Source organism: Pipistrellus kuhlii, unplaced genomic scaffold (genome assembly GCF_014108245.1).
Source record: "Pipistrellus kuhlii isolate mPipKuh1 unplaced genomic scaffold, mPipKuh1.p scaffold_m20_p_1, whole genome shotgun sequence".
Taxonomy (NCBI): domain Eukaryota; kingdom Metazoa; phylum Chordata; class Mammalia; order Chiroptera; family Vespertilionidae; genus Pipistrellus; species Pipistrellus kuhlii.
This window is the reverse complement of record NW_023425404.1, coordinates 29,749,094-29,774,043: the sequence shown is the minus strand read 5'-3', so window position 1 is coordinate 29,774,043 and position 24,950 is coordinate 29,749,094. Positions and strand designations below refer to the sequence as shown.

Here is a 24,950-nt window from a genome sequence, read left to right as displayed (position 1 = left end):
CCGGCGGATCTGTCTGTGTCCTCATCCAGGCACGGGAGATCCACCAAGCCCCAGCTGTATTCTCTTTGTCTATCTTTTCTTTAATCCTTCGCCGCCCCTCCTCAGGCTCACCAAACCCTTGGCTGTGCTGGAACAGCACATCTGACCAGTACTCCTCAAAACTGTCATGGCTATCAAAACCAGAAAATCTGAAACTGTCAGAGCCAAGAGAAGCCCAGGGACAGGTGGCAAGGAAATGCCATGTGGTATCCCAGATGGGATCCTGGAACAGAAAAAGGACATTAGATTAAAACGAAGGAAATCGGAACTAAGTATGGACGTTAGTTAATGATAATGTATCAGTGCTATTTCATTAATGATAACAAATGTATATGTAAGATGTTAATAATACATGAAACTAAGTGGAGAGTAGATGGCAACTCTCTATAGGATAATTTCAAATTTCTGTTAATCTAAAACTGTTCTAAAAAATAAAGTCTATTGAAACACATGTACACACACACACACACACACACACACACTCACTCACACACAGAGACACTTTTACCCAGCACACCATTTAGATAAATAAGAGCACCACTGCATATAAGGATACTTACTGCAGTATTGTTTGCATAGGTAAAAAGTTGTATAGGTAATACAAACCTCCCTGGATAGAAAAAAATGGCTAAATAAACTGTGACACATGTAAACTATGAAGTATAAAATATTGTGCAGGCCTCTCTACTGATCTTATGACAATGAGGTATGTTGAGTGAAGAAGACAAACTACTGAGTAATTTTACTAAAATAGATGAAAATAGGAAATACATTAAGCTATGCAAAATTATTCTATTTTCATATATTCATTTAAAGCACATTGTTATTTAAAACATATGCTGAGCCCTGCTCTGTGCCAGCCATTATTCTAAGCTCTGGAATGACAATATTTAACAAAGATGACAAAAACTTCTGCTGTCAGGAGCTCATACAGGAGTGGTTAAAAGTATGTTTACAGTTGTTAGGACGGGAAACAGAGTTTGTTTTTGTATTATTATTATTTACTAATTATTGCAATATTTTCCATAGGAACAACTGTAAACTTACTTGGTCCCACCCCTGTGTTTGAGCATGCTGGGTGGTGGTGAGTCTTATGGAAAAAAATATGGTAGGTAGGGGACATACTATGATAGGGGTTGCAATTTAAAACAAGGTGAGCGGAGAACTTGCTGAAAAAGGTAACAAATGGGGAAAAATCTAGAGAAAGTGAAGGTCATGATGATTTCCAGAAAAACGCTCTAGGCAGAAAGAACTGCCATCCCAAAGGCTCTTCTGTGGGATCCTGCTGGAATGTTTGCCCAACAGCAAGGAGGTCAGCACTCCTGCCTCTTGCCTGCTGCTTCCCGCCCTTCAGCGCATCCTTTAATTTAGCCCTTGTTGCAGCTCCCAGCTCTGCCCAGATGTAGCCAGCAGCCCTCACCTCAGCTGTACGCTGTGCCTTGGCTTTCTGCCCGGGGCTGCTGGGTGCTGGGATATGGGATGCTGGCAGGTTGATTCTAACATTCAGGAGGTCAGACTTCATGGGGCGAACACTTGACCAATGGGGGACAGGAAGTGGTGGGTAAACCCTCTGGTCCTCAGACTTCATGCATTGCCCCTGCGTTGGCTTTTCCCCATTTCCCTCTCTCAGACCCTGGTATCACTCCTGCTCTCTGGAATCACTTCCCAAAATAAGCTACTAACAGGATCTACTTTCTGGGAGGTGTCCAGGCTGAGAGAGCTGGTACTAGAAGTGGCCTGAGCGAGCAGATCTTCAGAATGGGACCTGGAACCGGATCAGCCCCCAAGCAGATGGCCAGGCCCCCGCAGCTGCAGGCAAGTGGGGCGAGAGGAAGCTCTGGGGAGCAGCCACCACACAATTACTGAGATTCCCATCAGTCCTGCTTCTGCGTGTGGTGCAGATTGCCTTATGCATTAGCAGTGGCACGTGACTAATTCGGGGCAAGGATAATGACAGGGATTATCGAATGACTGGCTTTTGTGAACACCTTTAGGGCGTGGACGAAAGAAAAGAGAAAATGATAGATTGGTTCCGGTTAGCCATCCATCAACCGCGGGAGTCAGAAGGCCTCGATGGCAGCCCTGACCAACCGGGTAGTGCAGTTGGCTGGAGCATTGTCCTGTACATGTTTCGGATTCAATCTCCAGCCAGGGCCACATACAGGAGGCAACGGGTCAATGTTTCTCTCATTTTTGTTTCTCTGTCTCTATCTCTGTCTCTGACCCTGACTCTGTCTCTTCCTCTCTCTAAAATCCATAAGAAACATATCCTTAAGTGACGATTAAAAAAAAAAAAAAAAAGCCTCTATGATGTATTTAAAGAGACATTTATCTCCCGTAGATGCAGGATAGGTTGTGCTAAGAGCAGGCTCAGGACTTAACATGCAAGAGTAGCAGAGATACAGAAGCGACAACGCACAGTCTCAACAGATCTCTCATGCCAAAGCCAGGCTCTGGTGAGAAAGACGAAGGGCCCAGAGGTCTGGGATCGGAACATTCAGGGGGATGAGTCTGAGAGTCTTAAACCCTCACATTTCTCAGAGCCCTCTAGGCTGGGAGAAGCCGCATCTCACACCTTTGCCACAGGAAGACCTGCAAATACCTAGGTGAGGCAGGTGGCTCCTGAGGGAACCCACCTCCTCCCAGGCTCACAGACAGATACCGGGGCCGAGGCTGTCACAGTGCCTCAGCGAGGCAACATGGCTCTTGCTCCGGGAGGACATACCGTATTTTTCGGACCATAAGATGCACTTTTTTCCCCCCAGAAGTGGGGGGGAAAGTCCCTGCGTCTTATGGTCCAAATATAGCCTACACATATACTTTAAAAAAAAAGTTTTTTTACTTGCCCGGCTCTGTGTGGTCTCTGTGTGCTTGCCCGGCTCTAAAATGGTTCTAAATGCTGCTGTTTACTTTACAGGGTTGATTACATGTGTTTATGACTGTGATGTTGGGTTTTAATGCACATAAAATATTTTAGGACACTATTTGTTTCAGAATCTTTTTTTCTTCATTTCCCTTCTCTAAAAACTGGTGCGTCTTATGGTCCGGTGCGTCTTATGGTCCGAAAAATACGGTAGCTGTCCTTGAGGATGACAAGACCTGGCCCCTTCGTACCCACAGGAAGCCTAAGCCTGCTGGGCCACGAAACGGAGAAACGTAAGGCTGGAAAAGGGGGGATTCATTGGCCGGGGAGCACTGTCCCGTGACCTGGGACTAATTCCGGACAAGGACATCTGGTAACTCCCTAAGAGAGACTGAGCACCTGACCGTGTTCATCAGGCGGTTCTGTGACCCGGAGCTGCCTGTGAGCTGGGTATCAGAGACACAGACATTAAGGCTGAGAGGATGCACCAGTAACCCACCAAAAACTACACATTTGTGATCGGGCTCCAGAAGGTCCCGGGGGCAAGAAACAAGCAAGTTACACAAAGGGGTGGCTCATTCTCCTAAGCCATCCGCTTCGCTGCACGGTCACCCCTCCTATAATTGGCTTGTCTGTATGGCTCCATGGGAGTTTACAAGTAATGGAGGAGCAGAACCCAACACCCGCTCACAGATGGATCGGCTCACTATGCTGGCACTCGGTCTGCCACCACCAAAGCAGACCTGGCAGGACGGCGATGAAAGGACAGAGCTTCACGCGCTGCATGGATGGCTCTCTCTGCATGAGGAAGAGAGGACCTGGGTAAGCGTGGATCTGTGGGCAGACTGGACGGAGCAAGATGGACAGCGTTTGGAGAAGAGGCACAAACTGGACTCGTGGAGCGAGCGCAGCGCTCGAGGGTCTTTGCCTCACTGATGCCCAGGAGGCCTTGAGCCACCAGGCAGAGGTGGGTGCCAGCCTGCTCTGTCCATGGCCAGCCTGGGCTGTGTGACCGATCCACACACAGGGTGCCACGGCTGCAGGGTGGCGGCGATGCATGGCCCCGCAGCACTGGCTCCCTTTCACCAAGGCTAGTTAATACATCAGCTGTGGGGAAGGAAAAGCTATTTTCATTATTTAAAAAGCTATTTAATTATTACCATCATCTCCAGCCTAGAGGGAAATATTCCACACTCATCATTACCGTGCTGCTGAGGAATCATTCTTTAACTTTTTGGATTAAAAAAAAAAATGCCTTGATCCCATATTTCCTCCCATACCAAGCACCCCATGGCCCATACCCTGGCTGAGTTTTGTTCCCTAGAGAAGGGAAGGGTGTGACATATGCAGAGGAGGGGTCCTGAAAAGGCTGGAATCATGGGTGGAAAGGCAGTGAGGGGGGCCTGAAGCCATTTCAGGTTTGCTGTGGGCAACGTGGACGGGACAGAACGTACCAGGCTGGTCCTCTGGCCACAGACCCTGTGATCTCTCCTGGATGCCTTTCTAGACCCAGCACAGGCTAAGAATGTGCACAGTGGATGCTCGCTCTGTTTTCATGTGACTAATGACGTACGTGAAAAGTACCAGGAAAGAAGCCATAGTACAAATGTGATCAAAATGAAAATGAACAATGACCCGGCCCAAAACGAATGCAGCAATGTACTGACAGTTACAAAACAAGTTATTTGTTTGGTTTTCACATATGGTAGATAGCATCGGTTGATTTAGAAGCTCATCTTTCATTATTCTAACAAAACAAAAAACAAAAAAAGAAAAAAAAAGGAGTTAAAAGATTTTCAACCAGGCAATTTTACCCAACAGCATTTTTACCACAGTGCTTCTAAAGTTGATAAGTAATAAAGATGGTTAATAATTAGCAAGAAAATCTGCCCATTGAAAGCAAATTTGTGGCCTAACACATAAATCCTGCCAAATAAAAAGGCGAATTAAAACATTAAAAAACTTTAAAGTGAAAGACACAAGACTGGCCCACTTAAAAAAATTTTCCGTCCTGATAAAAAGTACTGCCTTCTGGTTTTATTGTATTATTCTATAATAACTATACAGGGTGGGCTAATGTAGGTTTGCAGTTGTAAGTACCCAAAACACTGAGTTTATTCTTGTAGTATTAGTTATGAAGTATTGTATTATTTTTCCCTACGAACAACTGTAAACCTATTTTTGCCCCACCCTGTAGGTAACAAGGTTGTCTACCTGTAAATTCGATTTGCTGGAAATAAAAATAATTTAAGAGGGGGGAAAAAAGCAATAGCAAGTTTTATTTTTTATATCAGTGTGTATTATAAAACCACTTATCCTGCCTCCTCCTCCGGCTCTGTGGGAGTTTATTTTCTAGAGTGTGAGCTGAGTGGCAGGATGAGTGGAGGAATGTTTAGGGCAGATGGTATGCGCTTAATCCCCTGACAAATGGGGTGCCTTTCAGAAGGTAATGAATCAGCTTGTTGGTTTCTGCCTCTTTTGTTCTTGAAATATTTGTGTGGCAGTTTTATTACTTAGGAGTTCACTACACAGCAGGAATACAATCTTCCTAGATAAACACGCTACTGAGCTAAGGCAAAAGATCTTCTAATAAACAAACGAAACAGTCAGTTACTATTTGCCCTTAGTGTGCTATCTTGTGAAAATGAAGTAGAACAGGTCTCCACTTGTTGAACAAGTAAGTAGAGAGGATGATTCGGGGACTGTTTGGTTGCTATCATTGTGGGCAAGGGATTGCTCTGGTTCCTCTTCCATGCTGCTGACACCAGCTTCCGCAAACTGCCAACACCTATCATGTGCCAGTAACGGGCGGCAAACTGATCCTCTCATGACGTGTGCACGGCATGAAAGCTGTACAATCGGAAGGCCCAAAACTAAGCCTGCAGGCCAACCACTGTCTGCAGATGTGTTCTGTTTGTCTTGAATTGTGTTTAATTTTTTTTTTTAATTGACTTGTCAATGTTCTTATTTTTTTGTTTTTAATCCTCACGGGTGATATTTTTCCATTGATCATTTAAAGAGAGAGGGAAAGACAGAGAAAAACATTGATGTGAGAGAAACACATCAATTGGTTGGCCCCCAGCCGGAATCGAACCTGGGACCCTTTGGTCTGCAGGCCGACGCTTGATCTACTGAGCCAAGCTGGCTAGGGCAATTTGTCCATGTTTTAAAGTCAGATTTCATTCTCACTGAAGTAAACTGTGCTCCTTGGGGAAATGGCTGATTCCAGAGCTGGGGCAGGATGAGCCTGAGACATTTTGCTGTGCACACAGTAAAGACACACTCAAGGAATGATAGGCCTCTGTCAGGACAAAGGACCTGCGTCCCAGGAGCCCCAAGTGGTCAGATGTGTGCAATTTGAGGACAAAAAGAATAATGACAGTGATGGTTTCTAACATGTTGAAAAAAGCCCCCGAATTCACAGTGATAGTAGAAAATGTATGTATGAGATGGGGGTGGGGTGCGAAGGAAAGCCCCCCCCTTTTTTTTTTTAAACTAAAAAATCATAACTAATGAATATAGAAAGAATTGTTGAAAGTTACCATTTTACAATAACTCTTATTAAAATTGATTGAGGCAAGGATCCTTGGGTGAAAGTTATTGGGGAACAAGTTTAGAATTATAAACCCACAGGTTACTTATTAATTATAAAGGGGAAATGTTTCTTTACAATTGAGGATTAAGGCAGACCCATCTTAACCATGAGATTAAAACTGATAGCACCAATTATGGGATCATGCACTTCCTGAGGAGAACTAGTGTGATGGGTACAGTTCACCCATGCAGCACCCCTTGGTCTGAAAACCTTGATCCTGCATCAAATCATGTGGGAACAGCCAGACAACCTACGTTGAGGCACATTCTGCAAAACTATTGGCCAAGATGCTTTAAAAACGCCATATTATGAAAGACCAAAATAAGAATTTAAAAATTGGGGAACTCTTTTAGATTAAAGGTATACTAAAGAGACATGACAACTAAATGCAATGTATTGTAAATGATTAGATCCTGGATTATATATATAGTTAGACAATTATTATTGGGACAATACGAGAAATTTGAGCACAGACCGCTATTATTATGTCAAAGATAAATTTTTTGAGTGTAGAAATCATATTGTAGTTATATAGAAAAATGCCCTTGTTCTAGGAGAGTTATACTCCATACTTAGGAAAATAATTTGGCCAAAAAAGTGTGTGTGTGTGAGTGTGCATTGTATGTGTGTGAGTGTGTGTGTGTGACTGACAGAGACAGAAAGGAAATGAAGATGTCTAACAGCTAATTAATGGGTTTAGATAAGCATATGGAGATATTCGTTGTATTATTCTTACCATTTCTTTATATTTTAAAAATGTTTTCAAAACAAAAATTTGTGGGGATAAACCAAAGAGATTTTACATAAAATTCTGACTTCTGGATTTTTAAAGAAAGACTGAAAACCTAGCCCCCTAGGCTTGCAGTCTATGGAGCTGAGCCATGGCTGCCACTTTACATGACACATTAAATCTCCAGTTACCCAGTCTCCCCTCTCCATCTTGTCTTATGGTCAACCTGTTTCACTCATTTATGTGATCAGCGGCGCTTGTAACCTCATATAAGTCATAAGAGAGGATGCTGAATGGAGCTAACACAACTTATAGAAATGTTACTAATCCATTTCAACCAGCTAAACAACTTGAAGAGAGGGGAACTAGAAATTAGCACCAATTAGCAACAGCAGGATTAAATTCTTAAAGAAGTCACAGAATTTTCCATTGAGACTTTTATTGAGTTGGGAAATATTATTAAACTACTATCAGGGAAGCAAAAGCCTTTAAAAATTGTGAAAGCTCTAATTAGATTCTAGGGCTGAGAGCTTTCACATGGCACTCCGCTAGCATTCAGTGGAATGGGGAATTAAGTGCTTAATTCCGCATTCTCTCGCCTATGCTATTGTGGTTTTTTTTTTAATTGAATTTATTGGGGTGGCATTGGTTAATAACATTATATAGGTTTCAGGGGTACAAGTCTATAATACATCATCTTGTGTGTTCACCACCCCAAATCATTTATCCCCTCTTTATCCTCTTCTACTTCCCTCTCCCTCTGGTAATCACCATATTGTTGTCTGTATCTATAAGTTTTGTTTGTTTTTTCTTAATCCCTTCAGCTTTTTTCACCCAGTTTCCCAAACCCCTCTCCTCTGACAGCTGTCAGTCTATTCTCTGTATATTTGAGTCTGTTTCTATTTTGTTAGTTTATTTTGTTAATTAAAGTCCACATATAAGTGAAATCACATAGTACTTGTCTTTCTTTGACTGGCTTATTTCACTTAGCATAATACCCTGTAGGTCCATCAATGCTATAGCAAAAGGTAAGATTTCCTTCTTTTCTGTGGCCAAGTAGCATTCAATTGTATGCATGTACCACAGTTTTCTTTAAAACAAATATGTTTTTTATTGATTTTCGAGAGAGAGGAAGGGAGAGGGAGCAAGTGAGAGAGAAACATTTATCAGCTACCTCCTGCATGTACTCCTACTGGGGATCAAACCCAAAACCCAGGCATGTGCCCTGACCAGGAATCAAACCTGCGACCCTTCAGTGCATAGGACAATGCTCAACCAACTGAGCCACACCAACCAGGTCTGTACCACAGCTTTTTTATCCACTCATTTACTGATAGACACTTGGGCTGCTTCCAAATCATGACTATCATAAATAACACTGTAAGGAACATAAGGCTGTACATATTCTCTCAAATTAATGTTGGGTTTCTTTGGATACATACCCAGAAGTAGAATCACTGAGTCATAAGCAGTACAATTTTTAATGTTTTGAGTTAACTCCATACTGCTTTCTGCAGTGGCTGCACCAATTTTTTACTGCTCTTTTTTTTACTCTATTTTCCTGCCTTTTCAGCCTTAAAGTAGGTATTTGGCCCAAAAGTACTCTGCTCCTCTCAGCAAAACGTCAGCAAAGCAATGCCAAACAGAGACATAAATCGTGGTGATAAGGCGGGCCAGGTTCCAGGAGGCACTGGAGCTTACCCAAGGTCACCCCACAGCCCTGAGCCAGACCAGACGATGGCTCCTGTCCCCAGCAGTCACACAGCCCACAGCTGCAGGAAGGTTACAGAAAGTGAGGAGACAGTAGGAAAATGGGGGTTATTACTATTCATGACGACAAAGTACACACTCCACATTCTCCCCTTCTCATACCCTAGGAATCTTTGCATATTTGTCCCCCAAAGAAGAAGTCTTTTTACACATATTTTCCCCAATCATCTCCCAAAGAAATGTTAATACCACAAATATACTTTATACCTGGATATGTTTTGTTTGTATATCTGTGCTTTAGAGAATACAAAAGTGGGACTTTTTTGCCTCCTATCCCAAGGATCAATGTTCTTCCTTGTGGGGGTGATGTGTGTGTTTGTGCCATTGCATCAGCTCTGACTCTGAGGGACCCTAGGAATGAGTGACGTCCACAAAGTCTTGTCCTCAACAGCCCGACTCAGCCCCAGTAGGCTCACGCCTGTGGCTTCTTCTGTGAAGTCAATCCATCTCATATTTGGTCTTCCTCTTTTCCTGCTGCCTTCCATTTCCCCAGCATTACTGACCTTTCCAAAGAACCCTGCCTTCGCAGGAAGTGCCTGGAGTAGAACAGCTTCAGTTTTGTCATTTTTGCCTCCAACAATGTTTTAGAATTAATTTTCTCCATGACCCACTTATTCATCTTTTTGGAGGTCCAGGGTATGTGTAGAGTTCCCCTCCAACATTATATTTCAAACAAATCAATATTTTTCTATCAGCCTTCTTCACTGTTCAACTTCCACCTCTGTACAGAGTGATTGGGAATGTGAGGGTGTGGATGATCTTAGCTTTAGTCTCCAATGACACATCTTTGTGGGGACTGTTCCTAATTCTTCCGTTGCTGCCTTCTGAGTCTCAGCCTTTTCTTGATTTTTTGCCTGCAGTTTCCATTTGAATTGACGACTGAACCACGGTAAGCAAAGTCTTTAACAATTTCAACATCTTCACTGGGCAGTAATAGTCCAGATGCTGGAGCTCCAGGGCTCAGTCTTTGATATTGGTTTATTTATTCCCTATGGTGACCCAGTCTCATGGCTTTAATTACCATTGCTATGTGATGTCTCCCAACTGAATATCTGCATCCTGGACTTTCCCCTTAAGGCCAGACTTGCACATTAATTGCAAGCCACCATCCTAGGCTTACCTGCAGCCTCCTTGGATTCACATCTCAAATGTAACATATACAAAAGAGAACTATTGATTTCCTTCCTCCCAAATTTGTACCTCATTCTCCCTATCTCTTTGCTTTTCCAGTTAATCAAGTCAAGTACACTGGAGTCATACTTGGCTCCTCATCTAACCACCAGACTCCTCTATGCGTTTCTCTGAGAATAAATCTAGAATCTGACCACCACCACCCTACCACTCTGACCCTATGATTACTCTGAAAGTCTTCTAAGTGATCTTCCTGACTGTGGACCGAGGAACCAGCAGCTAGAGGAATCCTTCTAGGATATAAGATATGCTAAGGCACCTCTCTACTCAAAACACTCGAAGTAAAATCCACAGGCCCTACCATGGCCCACAAGGCCCTCATGCCTGACCCCCTTACCTCTTTAATTTCTTCTCCCATGAGCCTCCTCATCCTTATTTACTCTGCTCCAGACACACTGACCTATTTGCTCCACCTAAAACACACGAGAACGTGCATAGAACCATCACTTGACCCTGCTTTGGGCCTTTGTACTTGTTCCCTCTGCCTGGAAGCTCATCTCCTAGATAGTTAATGAGTCCTCTCTTCACATTTCCTTTTAGTCTCTGTTTAAATGTCATTATTCGGAGAGGCTTTTCCTAACCACCCTAAATAAAAAGCAAGCCCCTCCATTACTCTTTCTCTCTTATCTTGTTTTATTTCTCACCACTTGACATATAATTGTTTGTTTAATGTCAGTCTCTCCTTTCCTATGAGAAAACAGGCCAAGAATAGTGCCTGGTACATAGCAAGAGTTCTGTAAAAACTTGCCAAATGAACATTTGTCAACTAGATTATGCACTGGTGTTTCATCAAAGCACTAACTCAAAACTTTGAATTTTTCCCTTTTATTTTTCCACAATGGAAAATGAGTTTGACAAACAAACAAACAAAACCTCACTGACACAGAACACAGTATGGTGGTTACCAGAGGGGAAGAGAGGTGGGGAGAAGTTGAAGTGGGTAAAGGTGGTCAAATATATGGTGACGGAAGGAGACCAAATTTTGAATTGTGAGCACACACTGCAATGTACAGGTGATTTATTTTAGAATTGTACACTTGAAACTTACATAAACTTATTAATAAATTTAATTTAAAAAAGAAAATGAGTTTGAGAAAGGGTAGAATAGTTGCTTTGAGCTCAGGTATTGCAGTATAATTTTATTACTGTCATTAGAAGAGAAGCTAATTTGTTCTTAGAGTAGGTTATGAGTTGACTGATTTTAACTGAAGCAACTGTTATTTTTTTAATAAAGCCTAATTATCTAACCTGAATAAAATCTAATTAAAAATTAAAAGGTTGACTGCAGTAGGACCTTTTGGTGAAGAATGGTTATATTTAGTTTAAGAAGCAGTTTATTAGTACAAATACTATCATAAAAATGTACCACCCATTTTTTTTCAAATGGCACAAAATAATGCATTTGAAAGTGTTTCAAATTTTCAGAAAAATTTTTTTTCTAAAAATATTAGCAAAATAGGTTTCTTGATAATAATTATCATCTTCAAAAGCATTGAATGGACAGTGACATTTTCATATATGCTATCAAACCAAAAATTAGAAGCATTATAGATACCCTGCCTTAAAAATTACAAAGCCAACTGCTGGACAATTAATTTCTACAGTCATATCTGCTTAGGAGGAAACATATTTTTAAGAGTTCAATAGCAACTATTGAGAGTGGCTTTAAATTGTTCAATGAACAGTTTTAAAAACAGATACTCTAGGACTTCTCTGAGGATTGATACAGACCAAATTCTACTACAGACTCTAAGACACCGTTCAATTCTTTTGTACTGTTTTTTTGTTGTATCAGATACAGATCCTATTGAGCAGGACATTACCTGATATGGAGACTCTTGTTCCGGACATAGTGCTTAGTTTCATGAGATTCAGGCTTCACAAAACAAATGATGTGCCATTTTCATCAACAGATAATGAAGTGAGAAAAATAAGGGCAATGGCACATACATACTCACATACACACAAACTGAACACAAATACATCAGAGAAATGAGTGTACATAAATGTTATTTATAGTTGTCAACTCTCTTTTGGAAAAGATTGCTTTTTTCAAAAAAAAAAAAAAAAAAGACTGTGTTTTTCCTAGTTTTTGGTTTTTTTTAAAAAAATACTAAAATGTCCCTCTATTTATGAAGTATGATAGTTGCTGGTAGTTGGTGTTTTAAAATGTTGAAAACCTTGCCTTGCCAGGTGGTTCAGGTGGTTGTAGCATTGTTCTGTACACCAAAAGGCTGCAGGTTCGATTCCCAGTCAGGGCACATACCTAGGTTCTGAGTTTGATCCCTAGTCAGGGTACTTATGGGAAGCAACTGATTGATGTTCCTCTCTCACATCAACGTTTCTCTCTCTCTCTCTCTATCCACCCTTCACTTCCTCTCTCTCTCAAATAAATTGAAAAAATAAACATATATCCTTGGCTGAGGATTAAAATGCTGGCAACCTATCCCAATCTGTAAAAATAACAATAACAAAAATTTTTTTTGAAACATTACTGGTCCATGAAATCCAAATATCCACAAATGACAAACAAACAAAACAACAAAATAAAACAAACACTTGACTAGCTTCCCTTAGCTTGGCATTCAAAGTCCTCTACATCTAGCCTTGACCTATCCTTCTGGCTTTCCTTATATAATGGGGGCAGCCAGGTGATGAGCACCTGCTGTCCTCACCTGCGTTGGCTAAGGTCACTGGAGTACCTTCAGACGTAGCCCTCCTGGCCCCTAGCTCCTGACCTCACCAGCTCTGTGAGGGACATTCAAAGAGCACCTAGGAACTTAAACTCTCCGAGTCACTGAGCTGCAGCCTTCCCCTGGCCCAGGGAACTGTGTTTTGCTCACAGCTCAGTACTTCTCCTTCCCATGAGCACTTAAGCCCTGCCTTCAATTCCAGTTCAGATGACACCCTAAAACACTTGCCTCTCTCCTCTCTATCGCCAATTTCCTGTTCTCCGGCTCCAATCCCCAAAGGCCGGCTGGGACCCAGGTACGGCCATGTGCTAGCCATCACATCCCAGGGCCAGACCTGTGTTCCCAGGAAAGTGCTCCCACTCCCTCCCATTGGACCTGGCTTCCTTTCCTCCTCTACCTGGCCTGTTGGCACCCAGCAGGCATCTTGTCCAAGTCTGGAGTTACTAATTGTGCCCCTCAACATACTGCTTTCCACTCACACCTTCTCCCTGGATAGACTGTTTGCCCCAAATGCTTTCTTTCTCATTCCATGCTTCCCTAAACATCTCAAAGTCTAACACTTTGTTTTCATTATTCAACAGACATTTAAAGGGTTCTTGCCAGGCATGGAGACACCAGGTGAATGGCACAGGCCTGCCCATTAGGAGCCCAGTCTACCCTGAGTGAGAGCCGAGAAGAAATGACTTCCCTTCCACAAGCTAACATCTGAAAGGGCGTGCAACTTGGTGTAACATGTTTTAGGCACAATGGGGCTCTATAAATAGTTACTGAGAAAATAAATGGAAAATATGACTTTATTCAATATACCCTCAATTCACTTATTCAGCAAAGTACCATAATGGTGTTAGCAATATCACAGAATTCTGAAAAGTTGAGGCTTAAAGGGACAGTCTCTACAGAAATCTAGTCCCATCGCCTCATACAGATAGGGGAGTCTACATCTGTGCACTTGATTTTGGAGGGTGGGGTGCTGTGCACACAACTCTCCCCTTAGAGCACATCAATATTCAGTTATTCAAGAGAGCAGCTCTGACTCCCCAACTTATTGGCAACATCTCCCCTTCCCAAGAGCTTATTTTTTAAACCCTTTTAAAAAAACACACAACAATAAGACTTCCTGGAGGCCTACTAAATGCCAAGTACATTTGATACAGAGATACAGAGGCGAGGTCCCCATTCCGGAGGAAGTCCGGTAATTAAGGGAGCTACACCTGTAAACACCTTAATCCTAAAGAGTGGTGAGAGATTTCAGAAGCATCGCGGGTGACCTTCAGAATCAGGAGCAGGCGCTCTCTCTCCACTAGAAGGAAACGTTCTTTTCTTTGGAGTAAAGGAACCCTTTGAAATGCAATGATCACCGTCTCCTGTAGGAAAGCCTGAGAAAGTGTAAACCTGTCCCCTGGCCCAAGAGAAATGGGGAGAACCTCTCCCTGTGCAGAGAGGGGAGGCGGGACAGAGGGGCCCAGGCGGTGAGCACCGAACACTGCTGGGCTCACCCCTCCTGAGGGGAGCACTGCGGGAAGAGGGCTGGTTGGAAGTGTCTTCTCAGAACAGATAACATCCAGGTAAAGAGCATCCTGAGCCGAATGAAGAAAGTGTTCCCAGGATCCACTCCATCCAAAGCCGCTGCTGCTCCCCTTCAGGATCCTTACCCAGAGATCAGCCCACACACCCACTTCCTGGGGGAAAGAAGAGGTTTTCCGAGAGGCCTGGGGAAACGGAGAAAATCCCGAGTGTCCATCATCTCCCCCAGAGTGGCTCTTTCCTTGTCATAGTTAGTCCACATGTCAGAACACAGGTGCTATTTAAAACCAGGCTAACCTCCACCACATTCATTACATGTCACGGGTTACCTTGCAGTTTGGGTTCATCTTCACAGGAATTCAGAGAGGAAGCATCTTTCCATGAGAGGAAAAAAATAGTTTTAGCTTGCAATAAACAATCCCCCCTGCCCCTGTTTGAAATCATGGTCTCCTAGGGTTAACTAATAAACATCTTAAAAGCGATCCTTTCACTTTTTGAGGCAGGACAACACGATGCTCAGCAGTAACTAAATGTGAGGTGTAAGGAGAACCTGTCAGCCTCCTAACAATTGGAAAACAGGTGAATGACCAATTCTCTTGATGGACTAAGACCATCCACAGAAGTCAGCCTCGGGGTGTAAGAACCATGCGTGCTCTTGTTCTATCAGTCAAAGTGGATGGCCCTTGAAGGACCAGCGCTACAGGTGACAGAGAAGAGAAGCCACTGGAAAGGAACATAAACTACCCCACAGCATCTCTGAAAGGGAATACCACCTTGCCCACTTCTGCTTTCTAGTTCCTTATATAATTGGCATCTTGTGCTCAGACGCCCCACTTGTATCCAAAGGCCATGAAGGAAGGAGATGTAACCACATCACAAGGCATTTATTTAACATGACATGCCCCGGATATTTTTTTTTTTTTTTTTTTTTTTTTTACCCCTGAACATTCACTTGGAAAGAATCCATTACCTTGAGCATGCGGATTTCTCGGAGGGCGATTTTCTTGATGACAGGGTCATCTTCTGATTCCAGAAACCTCTTGATGGCCACCACCTGGCCCGTGTCCCTGTTTCTGCATTTGAAAACAACGCCGTAGGATCCTTCGCCAATTTTCCCGATTTTTTCATACCTCTCCATCACGGAGGAACAGATCTCCGCGGAGGGGCTCTTCACATAGTCTGACAGTGTCGCTGGGCTCACGCTGCTCTGGGCGGGCGGGACCTGGGGCGGAGGAGGCACCTGCTCAGGAGCGAGGAGCGGACAGGGGAAGCCTCGCCCCTCGGCGATGGCCACGCGGCCGGATGACAGCCCACAGCCGGGGAACTAACCCACCTTCACCGCCTGTGACACGTGCCTGCGAGTTAAATTGTAACCCGCCACCCTAAGGCGAGCCCACTTGCAAGATAATCTACCTTTTCCATGTTACAGTTCATCCGATCTCAGACACAGGAGCTCCCCAAGGGCTTCCCCGGCTCTAATTTCGGGTCTGATTTCCCCGCAGCAAGAAGACACCGCCCGGCTCCGGGGAGGAGCGCAGCCCCGCCAGGGGAGGCGGGCCTGGGGCTCAGGGACCCGGGCCTCGCCGACCCGCCGCGCGCGCGGGGGGGCGGGGGGGAGCCCTTTCGGACCCGCGGCCCCGGGAGGATGCGCTGTCCCCGCGCCCCGAGCGGCGCCACGTGGCGGCCGGGCCCGCCCGGCCCGGCCAGGCCCGCTCCCCCTGCCCGCCCCGCTCCCCCTGCCCGGCCCGCTCCTCCTGCCCGCCCCGCTCCCCCTGCCCGGCCCGCTCCCCCTGCCCGGCCCGCTCCCCCTGCCCGGCCCGCTCCCCCAGCCCGGCCCGCTCCCCCTGCCCGGCCCGCTCCCCCTGCCCGCCCCGCTCCCCCTGCCCGGCCCGCTCCCCCTGCCCGCCCCGCTCCCCCAGCCCGGCCCGCTCCCCCTGCCCGGCCCGCTCCCCCTGCCCGGCCCGCTCCCCCTGCCCGCCCCGCACTCACGCGCTGCGGCCGCCGGCCGGGCCCGCTCCCACCAGCCGGCCCCGCCGCCCCGCCGCCCGGGATCCCTATGGGAACGGTCCCGCCCCCGCTGGCCTGGGCTGGGCCGCCCGGTCCGTGCGGCGGAGAAGGGCCGGGTGGGAGGTCCTCGGGCCCCTGAGGAGCGGTCCCCACCGCGGGCCTGGGCCTGCACCTCGTCCCTCTGCGGACAGGAGGCTGCGGGAAGACGCCTGCGCCAGATTTCCCCCCCCCCCCCCCCCCGCCCATCCCCATCCCCATCCCCACCCCCATCCTCATCCCCATCCCCACCCCCATCCTCACCCCCATCCCCACCCCCATCCCCATCCCCATCCTCATCCCCATCCCCACCCCCATCCTCACCCCCATCCCCACCCCCATCCCCACTCCCCTGCCCCTCTTCATGCACCAAGGGCACAGCGGTCACCACGCCGAGTAACGGCTGATTACTTACTCCCCAGTGTTTTCTGCTAAACTGTGAACGCCTTGAGGGGAGCTTCTGTGCCGGTTCTGATCAGTGGCATAGCATCCAGTCATTGAATGAATGAATGAATGAATGAATGAATGAATGAATGAATGAGAAACAGGGAGAGAAAGGCAAAGATGAAGAGGGAGGTGTGGCCGAAATTGGTGGAAGTGGGCACTTCACTCCATTGGCTTGGAGGGGAGGGTGCTCCTTGGCTGTTGACTTCCAGCCAGGCTCCTGATTGGGAGCTGGAGTTACAGAGCCTGCCTGTTTTAGGTTCCTTATTCCCCAGGGGCTCCTGCTGCTCCGGTTTACGCACAGAGGGGAGAAACAGTAAACCTGGGGAAGTCATGAAATAATCTGCCACTGGCACACTGCCTCAATACTCGATCATTGCCCTGGAGGTAAAGCCGAGGAGAGAGAATGAACATACTGTCTACAGTACAGAGGCTAGTCCCCCGCCAAGCAGCATGCCACTACGTGGAAATCAGGACAGGGGTCGGGTAGGAGCAGGAGCTGGGAGGAGAGAGGGGTTGGTGGCTGCCTTGACAACGCAGTAGCATCTAGACCAGTGGTTCTTAATCTTCTAATGCCACGACCCTTTAACACAGTTCCTCATGTTGTGGTGACTCCCAACCATAAGATTATTTTCGTTGCTACTTCAGAACTGTAATTTTGCTACTGTTAATGAATCGTAATGTAAATATCAGTGTTTTCCGATGGTCTTGGGCTCTACAGCAGCGGGTCCCCACAGGTTGAGAACCCCTCGCAGGGTCGCCTAAGACCATCAGAAAACACAGATATTTACATCTAGATTCTAGATGGTCCAGGGGCGGACAGAGTTCATCTGTGAACCTCCCAGGAATTGTTTTCGAACGGTAACCACTGCTGTGTTTTCTGTCTACAGTTTTGCCTTCCCCTGAGTGTCATGTCAATGGAGTTATACAATATGTAGCCTTTTTGAGCTAGGCTTCTTTCACCTAACGTAAATAATTTGAGATTCACCCATTTTGTTCCATTTATCAGTTTATTCCTGTTTATCACTGATTAAGTATTCCATTGTGTGGGTGTACCATAGCTTGTTCATCCATCCCCACGTAAGAACATTTCAGTTGTTTCCAGTTTGGGGGATCATCAGCCAAGCCACCGTAAACACTCACACATGGTCTTTTGTGGGAACATATGTTTTCATTTCTCTTGGGAAAATAATACTTAGGAGGAGTACTGCTGGGTCATATGATAAGTATATGTTATTGAAGTAACTGCCAAAATGTTTTCCAAAGAGACTGCGCCATTTTACATTCCTGCCAGCACCTGGGTCATATGATAAGTATATGTTATTGAAGTAACTGCCAAAATGTTTTCCAAAGAGACAGCACCTTTACATTCCTGCCAGTGCCTCTGCATCTTTGCCAGCACTTAGCATGCCAGGTCTCTTTATTCCAACCATTTTAACACGTGGGCAATGGTCTGTTGTGCCTAGAACTTGGAATTCTCTAATGACTAATGTTGAACAGTCTTTCATATGCGTATTTGTCACCTGGAAGTTTTAGTAAATTCCTTGGGATTTTCTATGTGGACAATCATGTCACTTGCAAATAGGGACTATTTTGGTTCTTCCTAACTGCTATGCGTTCTCTCTCTCTCTCTCTCTCTCTCTCTCTCTCTCTCTCTCTCTCTCTCTCTCTCTCTCCCTCTCCCTCTCTCTCTCTCTCTCTCTCTCTCTCTCTCCCTCTCTCTCTCTCTCTCTCTCCCTCTCCTTCTTATTGCACTTGGTGGGTCCTCCGGTGTGAACTCAACCAGGAGTAGTGAGGGCAGATGTCCTTATACCCATCTGAGGAGGAAAGCATTCAGTCTTGCACCACTAGGTACGATGCTGGAGTTCTTTGTCGATGCTGTGGCAGGAGCCTGAGGTGGCCCTCAGTGACCCTGCTTCCTGGTATTCATGCCCTTGCTGCTCCTCTTCCTTTCAGTATAGACTTGACCTAGTGACTTGCTTCTAAGGAACGGAATGTGTGAAAAGCAGTGACATCACTCTGGGGTTAGGTTAGGAAGAGACTATGCATTCCCCCCCGGTATTCCCTTGGGCTCTCATTTACTTGCTCTGAGGGAACAGAGGCCATGTGGCGAGCTGCCTTATGGCAAGGAACTGAGGGAGCCAACAGCCAAGAAGAACGAGGCTGATATTCTGTGAGGAAATGAGCTTTACCAACAACCCTGTGAGTGAGCGTGGAAGCAGATCTCCCCCCTGCCCCAAACCACCTTCCAATGAGATTTCAGACAGACTTCGCCCCGCTGACAAACGTAAGTTCAGTCTCGTGGGAGGCCTGGAGCCAGAGGCACCTCCAGAAACGGTGAGAGAATAAATGTTTGATATTTATGCTTTGGGGGTATTTGTTATGCAGCAAATAGAACTAATCCAGAGGCCCTTTATTAGATTGGGGAACTTCTCTTTAATTCCAATTTGCTAAAAGGTTTTTTTTTGTTTTTGTTTTTGTTTTTTAAATAATGAATTGATGTTGAGTTTTATCAAATGCGTTTCTACATCTATTGAGATGATTGTATGATTTTTTTTTCTTTATATTATACTAGAGGCCTGGTGCATGGATTTGTGCACTGGTGGGGTCTGGCTGGCCTACCCAGATTGGGGCCAATCGGGCCAGGCTGGCTCGGGGAAGGGGTTGTGGGTGGTTGGCTGGCCAATTGGGGGTAGGGCTGGAAGCCAACTGCCCACAGACCTTCTCCCCGGCTGGCCCCTCCCCCTGGTCCAAATCCTGGTTGAATTCCCAGTAGAGGGAACAATTTGCATATTAGCCTTTTATTATATAGGACTAGAGGCCCAGTGGATGAAATTTGTGTATGCAAGGGGGGTGGGCCCTCAGCTCAGCCTGCACCTTCTCTAATCCAGGACCCCTTGAGGTATGTCCAAATGTCCAAATGCTGGGGATCAGGCCTAAACCAGTAGTCGGACATCCCTCTCACAATCTTGAACTGCTGGCTGTTAATACTCACCTGCCTGCCTGGTTGTCCCCAACTTCCCCCTCCCTTCGAGCCTGGTCATTCCTAACTGCCCCCCCCCCACCAGCCTGGTCACCCCTTATTGCCCCCTGTGCCAGCCTGGTTGTCCCAACTGCCCCCTCACCAGCCTAGTTGCCCTTCACTGCCCCCCCTGCCAGCCTAATCACCCAAACTTTTCCCCCCTGCTGGCCTGGTTGTCCCCAACTGCCCCCTGCTGCTGGTCATTCCTCATTACCGCCCCCCCTGCTGGCCTGGTCGCCCCACACAGCCTGCTTATTCAGTCATTTAGTTGTCCCTCACTAACCCCCTGGTCGGCTTGTTCATAGGCACCCATCTTGTGAGGGTGTGAGGGTTATTGCATATTACCTCTTATTATATAGAAGGATGATTTTCCTTAGTCTGTTGATATAGTGAATTATATTGATTGATTTATATGTATATATTTTAAAATATGTTTTTATTGTTTTCAGAGAGAGGAATGGAGATAGAGACAGGGATAGAAACATCAATGAAGAGAGAGAATCATTGACTGGCTGCATTCTGCACACCCCCTCCTGGGGTCAAGCCTGCAACCCAGGCATATGCCCTGTTGAGGAATCAAACCATGATGATCTGGTTCATGGGTCAACACTTAACCACTGAGCTACACTGGATGGGCTGTTTTGATTGATTTTTTAAAACTTTATTGTTCAAGTTATTACAAATATCCCTTTTTCCTACTATTGACCCCTCCCCACTCCTGCCATGATCTCACTAATATATTTATTGTTTGTTTGTTTGTTTGAAAAAGGTTTATTTAATTAACAAAATATTTTTCATAAATATTGCAGTAGTATTTATTGATTTTTAAAAAATATATACTTTATTGATTTTTTTACAGAGAGGAAGGAGAGGGATAGAGAGTTAGAAACATCGATGAGAGAATCATTATCAGCTGCCTCTTGCACACCACCTACTGGGGATGTGCCCGCAACCAAGGTACATGCCCTTGATCGGAATCAAACCTGGGACCTTTCAGTCCACAGGCTGATGCTCTATCCACTGAGCCAAACCAGTTTTGGCTATCTATTGATTTTTAAATGTTGAATTAACCTTCCATTCTGGGATAAAACCAACTTAGTTATGATATTCTATTATTTTGATACATTGCTGGAGTTGATTAGTAATACTTTATTGAGGATTTTTGTGTTAATGTTACTAAGATATATTGATCCATAGTTTTCTTATAATGTCTTTGTCTAGTTTTGGTATCAGAGTAATGCTGATCTCATAAAATGAGTTAGAAAGTGTTTTTCTCTTTAATATTTTCTGGAGACATTTACATTAAATTGGTATTATTTATTCCTTAAATATTTGGTAGAATTTGCCAGAAAAGCAACCTGAGCCTGGAGTTTTCATTGTTGAATTATTTTAAATTACAAATTCTGTTTCTTTAATAAAATATAGAACTATTCAGTATATCTGGTTCTTCTTGAATGAGCTTTGATAGCTTGTGTCTTAGGAATTTGCCTATTTTATCTATATATTTGAATTTATGAGCACAAAGTTGTTTATATATAACAATTATACATTATTATCTTTTTAATGTTATTTACATGTAATAGTATTACATTATTATCTTCTTAATGTCTATAGTAATGTTTCCTATGTCATTCTTGATATTAGCAATTTCCCCCTTCTTTTTCCTGATCAGTTTGACTAAGACTTATCAATTTTACTGACCTTTTAAAGAAACAACTTTAGATTTGATTTCATCTATGTTTTTTCCGTTTTTTAATTTTGTTGATTTTATCTCTTTAATATTTTCTTTCTTCTGCTTGCTTTGCTTTTACCTGTTTTTCCTATTTCTTTTTAAAGATGGAAGCTTATGCTATTAATTTTAGATCTTCTTTTCTAATTTAAGCCTTTAATGCCACAAAATTTCCTCTAAGCACCACTGTAAATGAATCCCCAAAATATTGATATTGCATTTACATTTTCATTCACCTCAAACAGTTCTATTATTTTTTAATTTATTGATTTCAGAGACAGAGAGAGAAACACTGATTTGTGGTTCCATTTATTTATGCATTCATTGGTTGATTTCTTGTATGTGCTCTGACGGGGAATCAAATCCCCAGCCTTGGCATACTGAGACAATGCTCTAACTAACTGAGCTACCCTACCCAGCCAGGGCTAAAACATTTTCCAATTTCCCTTGAGACTTCCTATTTGACCTGTAGGTCATTTTGAAATGTGTTGTTTAATTTCTAACTATTTGGGGATTTTCCAAATACTTTTTTGTTAGTGATTTCTAGTTTAATTCTATTGTTTCCAGAGCAATTCCTTTGTATGATTTAAATTCTTTGAAATCTGTTGAAGTTTGCTTCATGCCCCAGAATATGGTATATGTTGGGGAATGTTTCTTTTTGACAATTAAAAGAATATGTTTTAAGATGAGGTAGGAAAGTCACTGCGAACTTTTCCAGAGCCACCTCATCTAAGGTTCACACGAGGCCAAAGTGAGTCTGGAAAATTAACTTTATGGTTCGGTGCCCAAGGATCCTGGGCCTGTGCCAACCCAGTGCTGGTTAAAGGAGGGAGCAAGTGCACCCGTTATTTACGCCCAGGCAGGCAGTGAACCGGAGAGCCAGCGTGCCTTGCAGCCGCACCAGTTGTTATGTTTGGAGAAAGTTGGATTAAACTGTAAGAGAACAACTTTGAAAGGGAGACAGTTGATGTCACCATTTAGCGCCAGAGAGGATACTACGGCCTCTATACCGTCAGTCTCAGCAGTCCTTTTAGTTTGCAGGACTGAAATGGGTTTCGAAATCAAAGAATTATAATTCCCGTGCAGTATAATTCTTGGGAAGCCGAAGAAGGTGGGCTTCTTTTCTCAAGCAAATGTAAAAGAACTGAAACATTATTTTCCACTTACAGTGATTCCTTTTTTTTTTTTTTTTGTAGCTCTCCATAATCAGAGAGAATACTTCGGTGTCCCTGGATAACAGACAGCACTGTGATATTTTAATCATTTAAGGAAGCAATAATCATTCAGTAGATGAATGCATGCTCAGAGAAAGAGCCTGGGATTGGGAATCAGAGACCAGGATTTCTGCCTTCTTACTGGTGTTTGATGTTGTGCAAGATAATTACTACTGCCCACACAACAGCCAACACAATGACTATTTAATTAGTGCTTATTCGTGGCAGGCATTATGCTAAGAATATTTTATACTCGAGCCTCACCACAGCCCTAGGAGAGGAGTCAGTGTTACGCTGAGGAGGAGCATGAGTTTAGGATGGATAAGTAAGGACACAAAGCCGGCGACCGGACGCAGGCAGTCTGACTCCAGAAGCTTTGCTCCTAACCGTTTTGCTAACACTACCAAACACATCATGAGGAAAATAAGACTTTTTTTTTTTTTTTGGGGGGGGGGGGGGGAGGGAAGGACTAGCAGCCTGACTCTGTACCTAGTTAATAAGTATCGCTAATGCACATTCCTGTTAGCCTATAGTTTAGTCACTGCCCCTTCCTTAATTATCTGGTCTTGCAACACCTATTTACCTAAATACTCACATTTTACAGAGGCCATAAACCATGAGCAATACACAACCACCAGCCAGGTCTTAAGTGTGGTCTTACATCCCCCATCCCAACACCCTGAACTTTTTGCAAAGCCTGAGAAAGGTCCGGAAGCCTGATCCTTATTTGGGGGACAAAGAAACCAAAGGGTATAAAGAGGACGCGTCTTCCATATTGGCTTGCTCAGGATCTGGAAACAGGCTCCCCTGAGTCACGGTACTAGAACATCTGGAAATAAATGTTTCCTGTATCTCCGGGTACTCCTGTGTATTTTCCGGTCGCCTGGTAAATTCTGTCACACACAGAGGGTGGCTGTCAGGGTGTCTGAGTGTTACTGCACAGGACATAGGGAACTGGCCTAAAACACTTACAACGCTCCACAGAGGACCCTCCTCCTAAGCTGCAGGGAGGATGGGCCTTGTCACCATGCTTCCTTCTCACAGGAACTCAGCAGCTGCATCTGTGTGCAGCCCTGACACGAGAGCACAGTCCCCAGGAGGCAGGAGAATGCCGCCGCCTCATTCGAGTGTGAGCCCAGCAGCCAAGCTTAACGTCTCTCTCCCTCCACCCCCCAATTATGTTTCCTGTAAGGAAAGGAAAGTCGAGTCACTGTGATTTTAAAGTGACACTAAAAAGCTGCTTCAGGAAATGAGTTTACTTTCCCTGTTTAAAGAGGATTTGGAAAGTTAATAGTTTCCAGGGCACATCCAGAAAATAGTTAATAACTACCACTTAGGGGCACTTACGAGTTGGGGTCATTGACCACATTATCTCTAATCATTATAACCATCGTACATGGTTGGGTTGACTTCCTGGTTGGGATGATGAAGTGCCCCGTTTTATAAAAGCAGCAGCTGAGGCTGTGAGAGGCTGTGACAAGGCCACCCGGCCACCCAGGGCTGAAGACAGGCTTCAGACCCAGCTCCACCAGGCCCAAGCCCACCCGCCAGTGGCGGATGGAGTTGTGACAACGAAGAACACCTTAAAAAAGGACCTCTGTCTTCAGATGCTCCAGGGAGCTGATGATGAGAGCCGACCTCCTGATACACAGCAACCTAAAGAGGAGGCAGGTGCCAGCCAAGGTCCTCCTGACCAGGCACTGCTACACACTACAAAACCAGGCATGTAAGTAACTCCCTCCTACCCCACAACACTACTTATCTGGGGATAGTAAAGCCCGGTGAATCAAAGTAAATACTGGAGAGTTAATTTAAATAAAATAAGAACCTTTCCTCTTGACTTTATATGTGGGCCCAGACAACATAAAATGTCCTCATCCCTCATTAATATAACTTTTTTATATGGCACCTCCATTTTTGTGAGGGTGTGATGGTCAATTAGCATATTCCCTCTTTATTAGATGGTATGTTCAGGGCCAGTAATAGCAGGCATGTGGCATGGACAGGCCCACCCTAGGCAGGTCTGGCTGCCCCACTTGCCTGCCTCCTGAGTCCCCCAGGCCCCTCAGCCCCCCAGGGCTGGCTGAGGCTTG

At 44.8% G+C, this 24,950-nt stretch overlaps 1 protein-coding gene across 4 annotated transcripts in view; it reads right to left on the bottom strand.

Annotated features, from left to right (window-relative positions):
* CDKL1 (cyclin dependent kinase like 1) overlaps window positions 1–17,003 on the bottom strand; it is a 47,757-nt gene extending 30,754 nt beyond the window's left edge. The window contains exons 1-2 of one of the 4 annotated variants that reach the window (XM_045580989.1): window positions 16,864–17,003; window positions 15,376–15,627 (exon numbers count right to left, since the gene is read on the bottom strand). In XM_045580989.1, the coding sequence (XP_045436945.1) occupies window positions 15,376–15,543 (168 nt within the window). In that variant the 5' untranslated portion in view covers window positions 15,544–15,627; window positions 16,864–17,003. Of the gene's footprint in view, window positions 1–15,375; window positions 15,628–15,818; window positions 15,951–16,394; window positions 16,587–16,863 lie in introns of those variants that run through there. The other 3 variants (XM_045580987.1, XM_045580983.1, XM_036437429.2) reach the window with 3 other exon arrangements.
* Between the last annotated feature and the right edge of the window lie 7,947 nt (window positions 17,004–24,950).